The 13,577-nt window shown below is 41.9% G+C and overlaps 1 protein-coding gene across 2 annotated transcripts in view; it reads left to right on the top strand.

Annotated features, from left to right (window-relative positions):
* Positions 1 to 13,577, top strand: part of CPM (carboxypeptidase M) — a 283,079-nt gene that overhangs the window by 204,661 nt on the left and 64,841 nt on the right. For both annotated transcript variants that reach the window (XM_085653479.1, XM_085653480.1), the window contains exon 5: positions 9,433 to 9,617. In XM_085653479.1, coding sequence (XP_085509605.1) covers positions 9,433 to 9,617 — 185 coding nt within the window. The remainder of the gene's footprint in view (positions 1 to 9,432; positions 9,618 to 13,577) is intronic.

Raw genomic sequence — 13,577 nt, 5'->3', positions numbered from 1 at the left:
ATGTGGGCCAACCCGCCTTCCTCACTACTCTCTGAAACTGAATCGGCGAATTTGCAGAAGGGCCGACCATTCTCATGGGGGACTTCAACCTCACCTGGCAGGCAGACCTTGACAGTACACATTGCCATAGAGCCCTAACAAACTCCTTCCCTACAGCGATAAAACAGACAATACACGATCTGGGTCTCAGGGACGCTTGGCACCTACTCTACCCCACGACTAAGGATTACACTTTTTTTTCTCATGTTCACTGCATCTATTCCAGGCTAGACTATATTTTTACTAGTCGGAGCTTGTTGGGCTACCTACAAGAGGCAAAAATCTTCCCGCTTTCTATCTCAGACCACTGCCCTGTCACGATCTGCCTGGAGTATCGCAACACCTAAGAACGCCAAATGGCATTTCCCAGCCTCCCTCGCAATGGATAGGTTGATGCGAGACGCTCTGCGAAATTCTATCACATAATTTTTTAATCTTAACTCCCCACATGACACATCAATTTTTAACAATTGGTATGGGTTCAAAACAGTTATAAGGGGCAAATGCCAAGAGCTTAACGCTACCCTCAATAGACCGAGAACCAAAGAAAGAATTAACCTGGAGGCAGAATTAGACATAGCAGAGAAAGCACACAAGAGTACACCTACTAGGGAAACACAGCGCAAACTCACTGCCCTGAGAGGGAAACTCAAGGCGATCTATAATAATAGGGCATAGTATACCCTCCTGCGGCTCCGTCAAATATCCTACATGTAGGGCAACAAAATTGACACACATCTAGCGAGGCAATTACTGGAAAAACGGGAACGGGAGTTCATTGGGAACATACAAGATGACGAGGGTGGGTTGGAATCCACCAATGCAGGAAAGGCCACCGTTTTCAGAAAATTCTATGAACGTTTATACACGGGGGAGCACCTGGATCTCACAGCACAACACGATTATTTGCAGGCACTGACTTTCCCAAAGGTCATTCAGTCATATTGACAACCTTGCGGCTCCTATCACTTCCGACGAGGTTTGTAAAGCAATCAAATCAATCAAGCCCAACAAAGCCCCAGGGTCAGATGGCCTCACAGCCCTTTTTTATAAAACCTTTGCAGCTGACGTTATCCCCCACCTTATGCAACTCTTCAATAAAATGGTGGAGGAGGTACAGGTAACCCCCTCGATGGATGAAGCAGTTATCACAGTGATACCTAAACCGGGGGAAAAGACCCACTTATGCGCCTCCTATCACCCTATTGCCCTTTTCAACTTGGACACAAAGCTGTACCCGGCTATACTAGCCAAACGACTCAACAAACTACTACCAAACCTAATCCACCCAGACCAATCAGGTTTTATAAAAGGCAGGCAAACCCATGATAACATTAGGCGAACGGTACACCTGATCGAGAAGGCGTCCAAACGTAAAATACCTGCGGTGCTCGTGGGGCTGGACGCAGAGAAGGCCTTTGGTAGGGTGGATTGGGCATTCCTTTTTGCAACGCTTTGGTTTTGCAGACAAATTTATCAACATGCGTAAAGCCAATTATACTACGCCCCGCTCCCGAGTGCAGGTTAACGGTACGCTGTCTGATTTCTTCCCCCTAACTAGAGGGACAAGACAAGGGTGCCCACTGTCACATTTATTATTTGCTTTGAGCATCGAGCCACTTGCAATGTATATACAGGAGAACCCCAGGATAATGGGGCTTCTTTTTGGGGAGACGATCATAAAATATCGCTCTTTGCGGATGACATTCTCTTATACTTAACTAAACCGTCGTCTTCCCTCCCAGCGTTACAACTCGAATTAACCATTCGAACAAGTGGGGGGGTTTCAAAATTAACTTGGAAAAATCCTTTATCCTCAACCTTACACTGCCGACACCTGACGCAGATACACTGAAGAAGTGCACCCCCTTTCAATGGGCAAAACGTTCCCTTAAATATCTGGGAGTACAGCTAACCTCAAACATAGAGGGACTTTACAGGGCCAATTTCCCTCCTCTCCTCCACCAACTACAGGGCGACCTTAAGCGATGGAAGCCAATGTTCATCTCATGGCTAGGCCGCATACACGCAACTAAAATGATAATGCTTCCACAACTCTTATATCTTTTTCAAGCGCTGCCTATACAGCTCGATAGGGACCTCCTCCCTAAATTGCGGACCTTATTTACTCACTTCATCTGGCAAGGCGGACGAGCATGCCTGCCGTTTCATGTGTTGCGGCAATCAAGAGATGAGGGAGGCGTAGGGCTACCCGTCCTTGGACTCTACTACAAGGCCGCACAACTCAGGATAGCGACAGAATGGTCCAAACGGGCATCGGAAAAACATTGGTTACACATGGATAGAGCAATTGCGGGAAGGTCAATATGGGATCTATTATGCCAACGCCTATATTAGCCACACACACCATTTTGAAGGTCTGGGACACCATCTCTGGAGGGACCGAATGAACCACGTTTCCGTCACCACACACGCCGATACACTTCAATCCGGCCTTCCCACCAGCTCTCTGCGAGGGTCCATTTGACGCATGGAAGGTGGGGGGATGTCTCATTTTGCAGGACCTTTTTCATAATCATGATATATTGACTTTTGCAACATGTAGGCGGGAATTTCACCTAGGCCCAGAGGAACACTATCATTATCTCCAACTCAAGCACTGGGCTCTCACACCTCAGATCCGCAATGCGGCCACACGAGAGAAGACCACGTTTGAAAAATTAGTTCAAACAGCTGTCTCTATGAAAGGGGAGATATCTTCCCTCTACAAGTTCCTACTTGCTTCCACTCGCTCACCGAGACCTAGATATATGAACGTATGGGAAGGAATAACGCAAAGAGACATAGCAGAGAAGGAATGGGCCGGGGTATGGTCAAACACTGCTAAATTCAATCACTCCCTGGAACTTTGAGAGGCTCATATGAAAATCATGATGGATTGGTACCTCTATCCATCCAAGCTTAAGAGAATATTCCCGGACACATCTGATATGTGCTGGAGGGGCTGTGGTCTCCTTGGCGACTTCCAACATTTTTGGTAGGACTGCCCTTCAAGCACACATCATAGGGAAAACAGTACTAATTCAGATGGACAATACAACAAACATGTTTTACTTGAACAAGCCTGGAAGAACACAGTCGTTCACCATAAGCTAACTAGTGCAAGAGATATGGCAATCAGTAATACCACGGAGGCTCAACCTACAAACAATCCACTTACCGGTAAAGGACAACACAACAGCAGATCGACTCAGAAGACAGAACAGCACCTTACATGAATGGGTGATAAACTAAAGAGCCTAGACAATATTTTCAAGCACTGGGGAAATCCATCAATAGACCTATTCACAACAATAGAGAACAGAAAATACCAACTTTTCGTCTCCAGGTTTCAACACCACCTGTCACTAAATTGGTCAGGGAGATTTGCCCACGCTTTTCCCCCAATCCCTCTACTACGCAGAGTACTGATAAAAGCCATGCAACTGGGAAAAAACATAATCCTCATAGTCCCTCAATGGGCGAAACAAACCTGGTACCTAGACCTGCTCAAGCTGTCCAAAGGACAGATGATCAAGGAGGAATGAGACCGTCTCACAATGCAAAAGGGACTCGTGTTCCACACAGAACCAGCAACACTCACCCTAGCAGCCTGGTTGAATGCATAGAATTTGGGCACCTAAACGTTCGCCAAAGAACAATGGAGGTACTAAGGGAGGCAAGAAAACTAACAACAAGACAATGCTATGCAGCAAAATGGAGAAGGTATCTCCTATGGTGCAAAGGCAACAATGTCCTAGACTCAAATGTCTACACAGGAAACAGTAATAATATACCTCACTCGGTTACTAGACAGTGCAATTACCTATTCATCTCTCAAGGTGCATCTGGCAGCTAATGTGGCTTACACAAGGGGAGCATCATGGAAACTTATTTTCACATCACCAGCCATCAAAAGATTTCTAGAAGGTTCCAAAAGAATAGCTCCTCCAAGGAAGGTCCCAGCCCCTGTGTGGAGCTTAAACACTGTACTGACACAGCAAATATCAGAACCATTCAAGCCTATGCATAAAGCAGAACTATGGCATATCACACTTAAAACTGCCTTCTTAATAGCAATAACATCACTACAGAGAGTAAGTGAACTCTGAGCGTTAACTATTGAGGAACCATATATGCAAATTCACAAAGACAAAATAGTTCTTAGAACTAATCCTCAATTTCTACCCAAGCTGGTGAGAAAATTTCACCTGAATCAAAGCATTCAGTTACCAGTTTTCTTCAAGAACCAGAAAACACTGCTGGAGAGGACCTTGCATATGTAAGGAGAGCATTACTGTATTATCTTTAGGAGACAAAACAGTTTCATAAAGGAAATCAATTGTTTGTCTCACATTCTGAATCCAGCAAGGGTTCACTTGTTACAAATGGAACTATTGCACAATAGATTGTGGAGACAATTCAAACATGCTACCCTTCGACAGGAAAAACTCTAACCCTACGCCCAAAAGCTCATTCAACAAGGAAAAAGGGGGCAACTCTAGCCTTTATGGCAAATGTGCCAATAGGCACTATATGCAGAGCTGCAACATGGGCTTCCCCACATACCTTTACCAAACATTATTTTATAGACATACATATGACAAAGGAAGCTCAGGTGAAACAGAAAGCACTACAACACCTGTTTGCGAACTCTTCCTCATCTAACCACCACTATCCCTAGGGGGGAGAACTGCTACATAGTCTAATGCACAGCATGTGAATCCAGAAAAGGATTCATGCTGTAAAACGAAATAGATAGCGTGAAGAGTTTTCTAGATTCACATGCGACCCACTTACCTACTCAGATATGAGAAAGAAAACCGGTGGGAAGGAGGTCACATATAAGGAAGAGAAAAGTCATAAGATAGAGGAAACAAAATAAACATTCATGAAAAAAAGAATCCGAAGATGCCTACCATGCACAGGAACACCCTGGGAGCCGTCTGAGATCACACGGGGGATGGACCTAGCACCCTATGGTGGTTGATGACACTAACGGGGAAAAAAAAGGGAAACAGAGACAGTTCCGGAGCCAACCATTAGATTGTGTAATAATGCACAGCATGTAAATTCAGAAAACTCTTCAAGCTGCCAAACTACTCCTACTTGTAAGTAGTCATTTTGTTTCTTTCTCACTAGATCCTGGATTGATTGTGCAAAGGCCACACTTTTCTTCAAACATTTTGGTCAAGGAGTCTTCCTGTCGCCTGAGTCGGGTGGGGGGACACATTTTATTTGATATAAATTTCTGATTATTCGGAGAACCCAATCATCTGAAGTGGATTCTTTCATGTTGATTTGAAGAACTGCATTCTTCTTCCAACTGGCTACTCTTAGCCATCTGTGGCATAGTCAGGACTTCTGAGTATTCTCTGAACCTTATTTGGGTTTCTTGTGATACTGGATTGATATCCTTTTCACCAACTTTTAAAGGAGAACGGTTGCTCTTTTAGTTTTGATAGGCAACAAAAGATTTGACTTCCTGATCCTGGAGATGTAGTTGAAATGTTTTGAAGGAGGAAGACTGCTTCTTCTTTTTTAAAAATTCCTCATCTTCTCCTCTGTTTCTTGACCAAACAAACATCTTCCTTCAAATGACATACACAGAGCAGATTACTACTCAGCAGCATCAGTGTGCCAGTCTTTGAGAAACAGATAAGGCTTCAGCTCTAACAACAGCAAAATATATATCAGGGATGAGTTCAATTAGTCTTTCCCTGGATTCCAAGATTGTATTGCATTCCATACCTTACTCCACTGCCTTAAATAGTTTTTTAGAAATCTGAAACAAGGGATCGAGAAGTGTTAGCTCCATAGATCCCTGCCCTTAAAGTCAGGAGGGTGCAAGAACAACATTCACTTTCTTGTTTGATGCATCCTTTAAGATGGCTTTTTCTGTCCGGGCATTCTTCCTGCCAAAACGTACCACCAACAATTCCACAAAGATGGAGGCTAACTATTTGGAGTCAATATCAATTAATAGGTCCTGGTTTACTCAAGAGAGCCCTGTTTGGAAGGTACCATCCTATAAGTATCTCGGGGTATGGCTGGATGAACAAGGCCAAATCTCCACACAAGTTCAAGCCCAGAAAGCTTCAGCCAATTTCATAACAGTAGCAGCTGGTGTCTGTGCAAACTGGCGGGGGGAGAGGGAGGACCAGGGATGGACAACAACAACAAAAAATAATAAAATAAGTTACCTGTTCAACAGTCCAACGCTCCTCTCTGGCTCACGGTGCCCTGCAGGCACAGGCTCCCAAAATCCCCAAGGCCAAATCCTGAAACTGCTTGAAGATGACCGGCCAAACCGTCATGCGCAATGACAACCAGCGCACCTACCACTCCCCCTCTACCTGTCACCCTCATGGACCCGCCCCCTAGATGACACTATGGAGAAAAATAAAACGATAATAAACACAGATTTATTATCGTTTCATTTTTAAATTTTTTGGCTGCTGGCAGGGGAAGCGAAGCTCCTTCACCATAGCAGAGGAACCGCTGCTGCTCCCTAACCTTGGCCTTCTGTACTTTGCGCAAGCCTCTGCAGTTCCTGGATCTAAGAGCTTTGCTAAAGGTAGTAGCCAGTGAGCTAATGTAAGTGAATGCTCTCAGCAGCCTATAGTGTGTTGGCTTTCAAAGGCAGAATTGCAAATTGGCTGGACAGAGTCCAGATCAACGGCTACAGAAAAATAGTTTCATTACACGACAGCACAACTCAAGCCCAAGTTTGATTAGGATTTAAATTGAAATGACAATATCTAATTTTGAATGTACAATGTACAATATTTGTCCTTTTGCTTAAATCTGACTCAGACTGTTTATTTATGACTTACCTCAGACTTTCATAATTAGTTTTTAAATTCATGAGTTCCTGCAACCCTGGAATGAAAGTAATTTTGGCATTGAAAATATATCGTCCTACAATTCCCGCTCATCTCGCATTCCATCTTTCTAATGCCTGCTCGAGTTCCAGGTCTCCTGGCACAAGAATGAGGTTCATTCCTCGCCACTCCTTTCTATTGCTGTACTGAAGCCTGATTCCTAAAAAAACAAGCTTGCACATATTTGGACATCTCAGAATACAACGATGGGGTTTGCGCTGAAAAGGGATTGACATGGGAATAATTACAAAACAAGTGACTTGTGTTCTGAGAAGAACCTGGACCCTTTGCGGTGTTACCAATTGGATATTTTGTCGGTCATTATTCAGTTGACAGTTGGCTTGTACAGAAGATGAAGCCCTGCAAACATCATCAACCAGTTCAGCACCCTTCAATACTCTTAACATCTTTTCACTGAAAAAAGAGGCTACGAGGCATCAGGATGACGGACAATTTGATATCTCCCATAATATCTCGTGCTCTAGCATGGAATCTTACCTTTGCCTCTCCAACATACAATCTAGTTGAGCATAAGTCTCCATGTGGGACCTTACTAACAACATTTCCCGAGGGACTCTGAAGATCTTTGCACCAAGCTGCCAAGACATTCGGAGCAATTTCTTTGCTTGACGCCTGGTCAGGAACGTACTCTCTGCCACTTTTTGTGGTAAACACTGTTTCAGATTCTCAAACTGATGAGGAACAGGACAAACAGAGCAAGGAAAATCATCTTAATGAGGACTCCAATACATTTTTCTCTCTCCCTCGTGCACGACAATCAGCAAGCCATCCTCGACCACTGTATGCTGTATTCCAAACTTACATCCAGCTAGTGATGTATGGATGGGCAAAAGACTTGGGGGCATATTATCAAGCACGGCGCTAAAATTATCGCCACTTTAGCGGCACAAAACTGCAGCTAAAGCGGCGATAATGGGCTTGATAATATGCCGCAGAGTATTCCAATAGAAGCCCATGTTCACACCAGAACATGGGCTTCTATGAGAATTCTCAAGAGCATAATATCAAGCCCATTATCACCGCTTTAGCTGCCGTTTTGTGCCGCTAAAGCGGCGATAATTTTAGCGCCGTTTCTTGATAATATGCCCCTGTGTTAGACAGACATGTGCAGGGGATCTTCTATACTTTCGTTGATGCGTGTATTTATGTTTGTATGTAAGAATTATTTATATAGTGAAAATCGAGCCAGAAGCAAAACAGCCCCTCAGAGGGCCGTGGCAAATAACACCAAAGAAAGTGTTCCTGGTAGGAGGGAAGCTGGTGAGATCTGCGAGTCGAAGGGGACTGTCTGAAATGGAAGACGGTAGCGGCAGTTCCGATGGAGCTTGACATGTTTTTCTAGGTACTGCTTTGGTAGATGGAAAAATACTTTTCAGTTTTTCCCTTCTGTACCTCTTCATCTCCAGTCTAGTGATATCCTGGCTCCGGGTGTATCTAGTACAAGTTTTGAAGGCGGTGTTGAAAGTGCAGCTGTTTTTAAATATGGAGCGGGCCATTAGGGGAGCAAGTGGGAATGTATTCCGGCTGGGGACAAGATGGTCTAGTTTCTTCAGGTCCCTGATGAGGCGTGCTTAGGCATATAGAATGCCTTTCGGAGAGTCAGCATGAAGTCTGGGATGTCATGGAGCAAAATGTTGGACACCATCTGGACATGAATATGAGGGCCTGGACAGCAGTTCTGAAGTCCGTTTCTCTGAGGAATAGTGTCACTTATTTAGTAGTGAGACTTAGTACCAAGCTATTTTGGTCTTTTGGTGGTGTTCTTTCAGGGTTAAATGGTTGTACAGGATGAATCCAAGCGATTTGGTGTTGACTGATAGTTGAGCATTAAAGCCATCAAGGTTGAGGGCATTGCACTAGGTTTGGACCAGTTGATGGTGAAAAAGAGAAATGTGGTCATTTTGAGGTTGAGTTGTTGTTGATAGTTGTGGGATAACTCGGACTGCTTGAGGTGCAGGCGGTTCTTGAGGAAGTGAATGTCACAAGTGAAGGAGACTTTCATATACAGTTGTATGGCATTAGCTTATTGTTGCTTTTGTTGGTGAGCAGAGTTCTTGAAGGCTCCATGTAGATGTTGAAGGTGTCTGGGAAATGGATGGATCCCTTGGTCACTTTGCAGGCAATGGGAAATGTCTGGTATCTGGGGTACTAATGTGGAGAAACTGGTGTTTAACCTCCAACTTAAGAATACTGCATTTCCTCATCGCTTTGTTAATTTACTATGTGGTATCTACATATTATAAGTGTTACGCTTAACTTCGTTGGGCTGAAAATTATTCTTATCCACTAATTGGCTGCATAAAGTGCAAAAGCAAATAAAGATTCACGATTAAAGAATTTTCAGGGGGTCTATTTTAAATGGCACAAATGATTCTTAGAAAAGACCTGGGCAATCTACAATAATCTAGTGTTGCTGACAGATAAAACAAGGAGAGCTTGCTAGCATAAATAAACAAAACAAACCCTCTATGTGTCTTTGCATCCCAAGGTTGAACCAGAATATGGTGGATCTCAATAGGAATTTCCCAGACGCCTTCCAAGCAAATAATGTTGCACGAGAGCCTGAGACACAAGCAGTGATGAATTGGATTCAAAGTGAGACGTTTGTCCTTTCCGCAAACTTCCACGGTGGAGCAGTGGTCGCCAGCTATCCCTATGACAACCGAAATAAAAGTAAGGTTTTTTACGATGTGTCTGTGCAAAGTTACTGAGTTTGGGTGTGTGTATTCTCTCAATCCCAACAATATTCATACTTTTTGGGAATAAAAGTCTCCAAAGGCCACATCGTAGAGTCAGTATTAATGCAATAAGAGTATTACTTACTTACTGTCACATCAACCACACACAGATCAACAAAATGAAGGACAAAAGATTAAGGCCCTTAATTTGTTAAGTATTGTGCCGGCAGGCTTAATTACTAAAGTATTGTGCCGGCAGGCTTATGATCCAACTCAATGTAAAATAGTGTCAATTTACTACTCTAAAGGCTCACTCAGCCTTTAGTAAATAAAGGTCTAATTTCGCATAATAGTCAACAGAGCATGCAGCCCCTTTCGCCCTTTGCACAGAGTCTATAATCCCACAATCAAAATTCATGCAGAATCTGTTGGCAAGCAATTGCTGAAGAAGGAATTCAGATAATGTAGCTTTATCAATTCCAAGGACAGTTTCAGCAAACTGTAATGTTAGGCTATAACGCAGTGCGATGATAAATCTGGCTGCTCAGCCCATCAGCCGCATGCGACCGTGCAGTTCTCTCTCAGATGCTGAACTGGTTGAAATTTGTAACAAGGATTTGCAATGGGTTGTTACTCATGCTTAGAGAACAAGCTATTGCAACACCGCCTTTTCGATATGCCTTGGCAAAAACTGCATGAGAGTCTAACTAGGGGTTTGTTGTCAGGACATCAACACTGTAGTTACTGAAAGGTGACACAGCACGCTCTAGAAACCCCCCACCTAAATAAAGATAAAGAGACAAGCACAGGTGCAGGAAAGTGATGTAGCTGGAAGGCAATATCCTAAATAGAGGTGAGTCAGGAGCCACTTAATAGGGCTCAAGTTATTTATTTCATGCAGGCCATTAGTTACATCTACAACCTCATAGATCCTGTCATGGATTCATCCTCCATCCGTTGGTAATCCTCTGCCAGGCTACACCCAGCACACAGACCGCAGCATTCCACACGTCACCATCATATTCTCTACTAAGCCCTCACCTACACAGGCGTGTCAGGGAAACTTAAGAAATCCACCTTTCTATTCTTGTAAATTGTAGTAGGGGAGGCGATGACTGAATGCTTTTTAGGAACAAATGAGCCACCTTCAATAAGAAAAGTGATCATAACCCTTATATATTAAACCTCAATTAAAATACAATGATATAAGTTTGTCTTAAATATTAAAAGTGCTACTTTTCTTGTCTCATTCATAAGGCTGGTATGACTTGGACTATGTGCACCAGCTTACAGACCCAACAGATGGATATAAGATATCACCTTAGTAACCTGTTGCCTAAGTAAACTCAACCTATACATTATGTGCATTTAGGGAGGTCATGTGATTCCTAGGTGAAACTTTGCAGCCTTATGAGAGGAAGAGAGTTTACATACCTCTTCTGCGCATGGAATGTAGTGCTAATTTTTTTTCATGATATATCGAATTTAAACCACTCCTGATGGACCGGGAGCGGTGTAATGCCTCAAAGATTGTATTGCTTCTCAGCTAGCCCAGCCAATTACAATTTAAATAGTGATGCATTTTAGGCTTTACAATGAAAACAAATCAAATATTAAAATAAAACGATCGAAAGATTTAAAATGGTTTTAAAAAGGTTTAAATAATTACAGAAGGCAAATAAATCGTCAAAATCAGTCACCTAGTCATTTAGATCAACTAATAGCAGCTCAGAAACAAAAATGCAAACAATAAAATAGCAGACAAAAATATTGTTCAGTTCAATAAAAATAAGTCACAAATCAGGGGTCAAACCAACATGGTGTCACCTCCTAAAGATTAGGGGAGAAAGAACACACCACGGTCAGGAACAGACTTCATTTTTAATTTTAAAAAAAATAAAACATTACATTAATACAGTTATACAGAAATAACATTGTTGGAATTAATCAGATTAAGAAAGATCAATGCAGTTTCTGAAAATACATTATTCAGCACTATCCTAAAGATTCACATGCTGCAGTTCCCAACCTTGGTGCTTTTTAGCCACCTAAACTGTAAACTGTTTATACAAACTAATATACAAGGACAAGAAATTATTGTTGTCCAAATAGTTGAGACAGTGGGAACATTCACTCTCAATGGAACAGTGTGCTACAGGTTGAGGCGAGGCAAAAGATAATTAGATGCTAAAAAGATAGCTGCACGAAGCACCAACCATTTTGACCATGAGGTTAATGTTAACATAAACACAGTTCCCTCAACATAATGTCTGATTTCCACTGCACGTTAATTTTCTTTTATTGAGGTAGTACTATTTTGCTTGTAATTATAAACTCCTTGGTGAACACCCTGCTTTCTTGATTTTTTAAATCAGTACAAGTCATACTTCATTAAAACCTTATGTTACAGTCTTTTTTCATTTCAACTTCCTGCTTCTGGCATCCTTCAACTTCTTCATATCATCATACAATTTGTATCGGATGTTTTCTAGATCACAATCTTTCCTTTTTTCTAACCTCCTCCCGTTGCTGACAGCTTCTTCTTATATTGACAATTTATTCCTTCCCCTCATGGACGTCATCTAAAACCTTTTTTCTGCAGCACGACCTGTACGCAAATTAAAGCAATTATTACATTCATTGATAAAATACTAACAATGCCTACTCCTATCATACCAAACCACTCACTAATCTTTGAAAATCTTTTTCCATTCACACAAACCCTGAACTAACTATTTCCCATTCTTCTTGCTCTTCAAAAACCCTTACTGCACACATGATGTTAGTGATATTTAAAATATAATTGTTAATCTGATTACTGTTATGGAGTACATAATTGCAGCTTATTTGTACCCTCAATTTGCAGCAGACTCCACTTTTCTTTGCTGATTATTTATATAGAGCGAGCCTATTTTGCATTACCACAACTCATACAGCCATTGGCTCTCTATTAATGTTTGTTAAATCACCAGCACTGCTAATAGCCAACCGATCTACTAGGGAAGACTGCTTTCTGATCTTCACGCCATTCAAAGCCAGTCCTATGCATCAAATCATAGCACCAAATATAAGTCCCATCATTTGATTAAAGCTATGTTTATTTTTCTTCACCATTGTATCATTTAACTCACAAAATTCACCCATGTGATGAACACTAAGCCTAACTAACAGCTACCTAACCAATTATGAGGGAGTTTAAAATAGGTTAACCTACCACACACATAATAAATCCCCTTGATAATTTGCTCTTGTTCAATCAAAATCATATTATTTGCCACATAACTTTCTTCACACTAGCTCCAAACCACTACTTTTCTTTTCACATACATATCTGTCCCTTTCGTGCCTATTCTGGATGAGGCTTGGGTGTACATTTGTATTTCCGTCCCTCTCTTCTCCCTTCTCTACCTCAATCTCTCTCTCCTCCTCTAGCTTTCCACTGCATCTTGCCTTACGTTCATTGAGATCTTCCATAAAATCCTTTTCATTTCTATTTAATCTGCATGAAAACTTGTTAACAACATTGTTGGTTTGGTTAATTTATGTAATGTGTTTGATGTATGTAGACAGTTCCCTTGCTTTTGCTTCCATAATAAGAATGCAAGGTTCTAACAATAGATATCTTCTCCAAAGAAACATCATAATTTGAGCAATATAATTCAAGACACCTCTGTTGCTAGAATATATTTATGAACACACTGCATGACAAGGGGTAAGTGAGGGGAAGGTGATGATATGTCACACCTTCAGGAGCAGATAAAGTCAAAAAGGTACATATGAAACACTCACAAAGTTCCATGAGTTTTGAATATTCATCTAACAATCTAAAATATACCTTTTTCCTAATATGACCTACACAATTATCTCAAAGCAATAATTTTCTTCTATCTTCATCATCCTTCAGTAGACTTTGAGTAAACTCCTGGGACTACACAATCTCCCAAATTTACCTTAC

This window comes from Triturus cristatus, chromosome 4_1, assembly GCF_964204655.1.
Source record: "Triturus cristatus chromosome 4_1, aTriCri1.1, whole genome shotgun sequence".
Taxonomy (NCBI): domain Eukaryota; kingdom Metazoa; phylum Chordata; class Amphibia; order Caudata; family Salamandridae; genus Triturus; species Triturus cristatus.
Note: the sequence above shows the minus strand (reverse complement) of the source record. Positions and strands in the feature narration are given on the sequence as shown.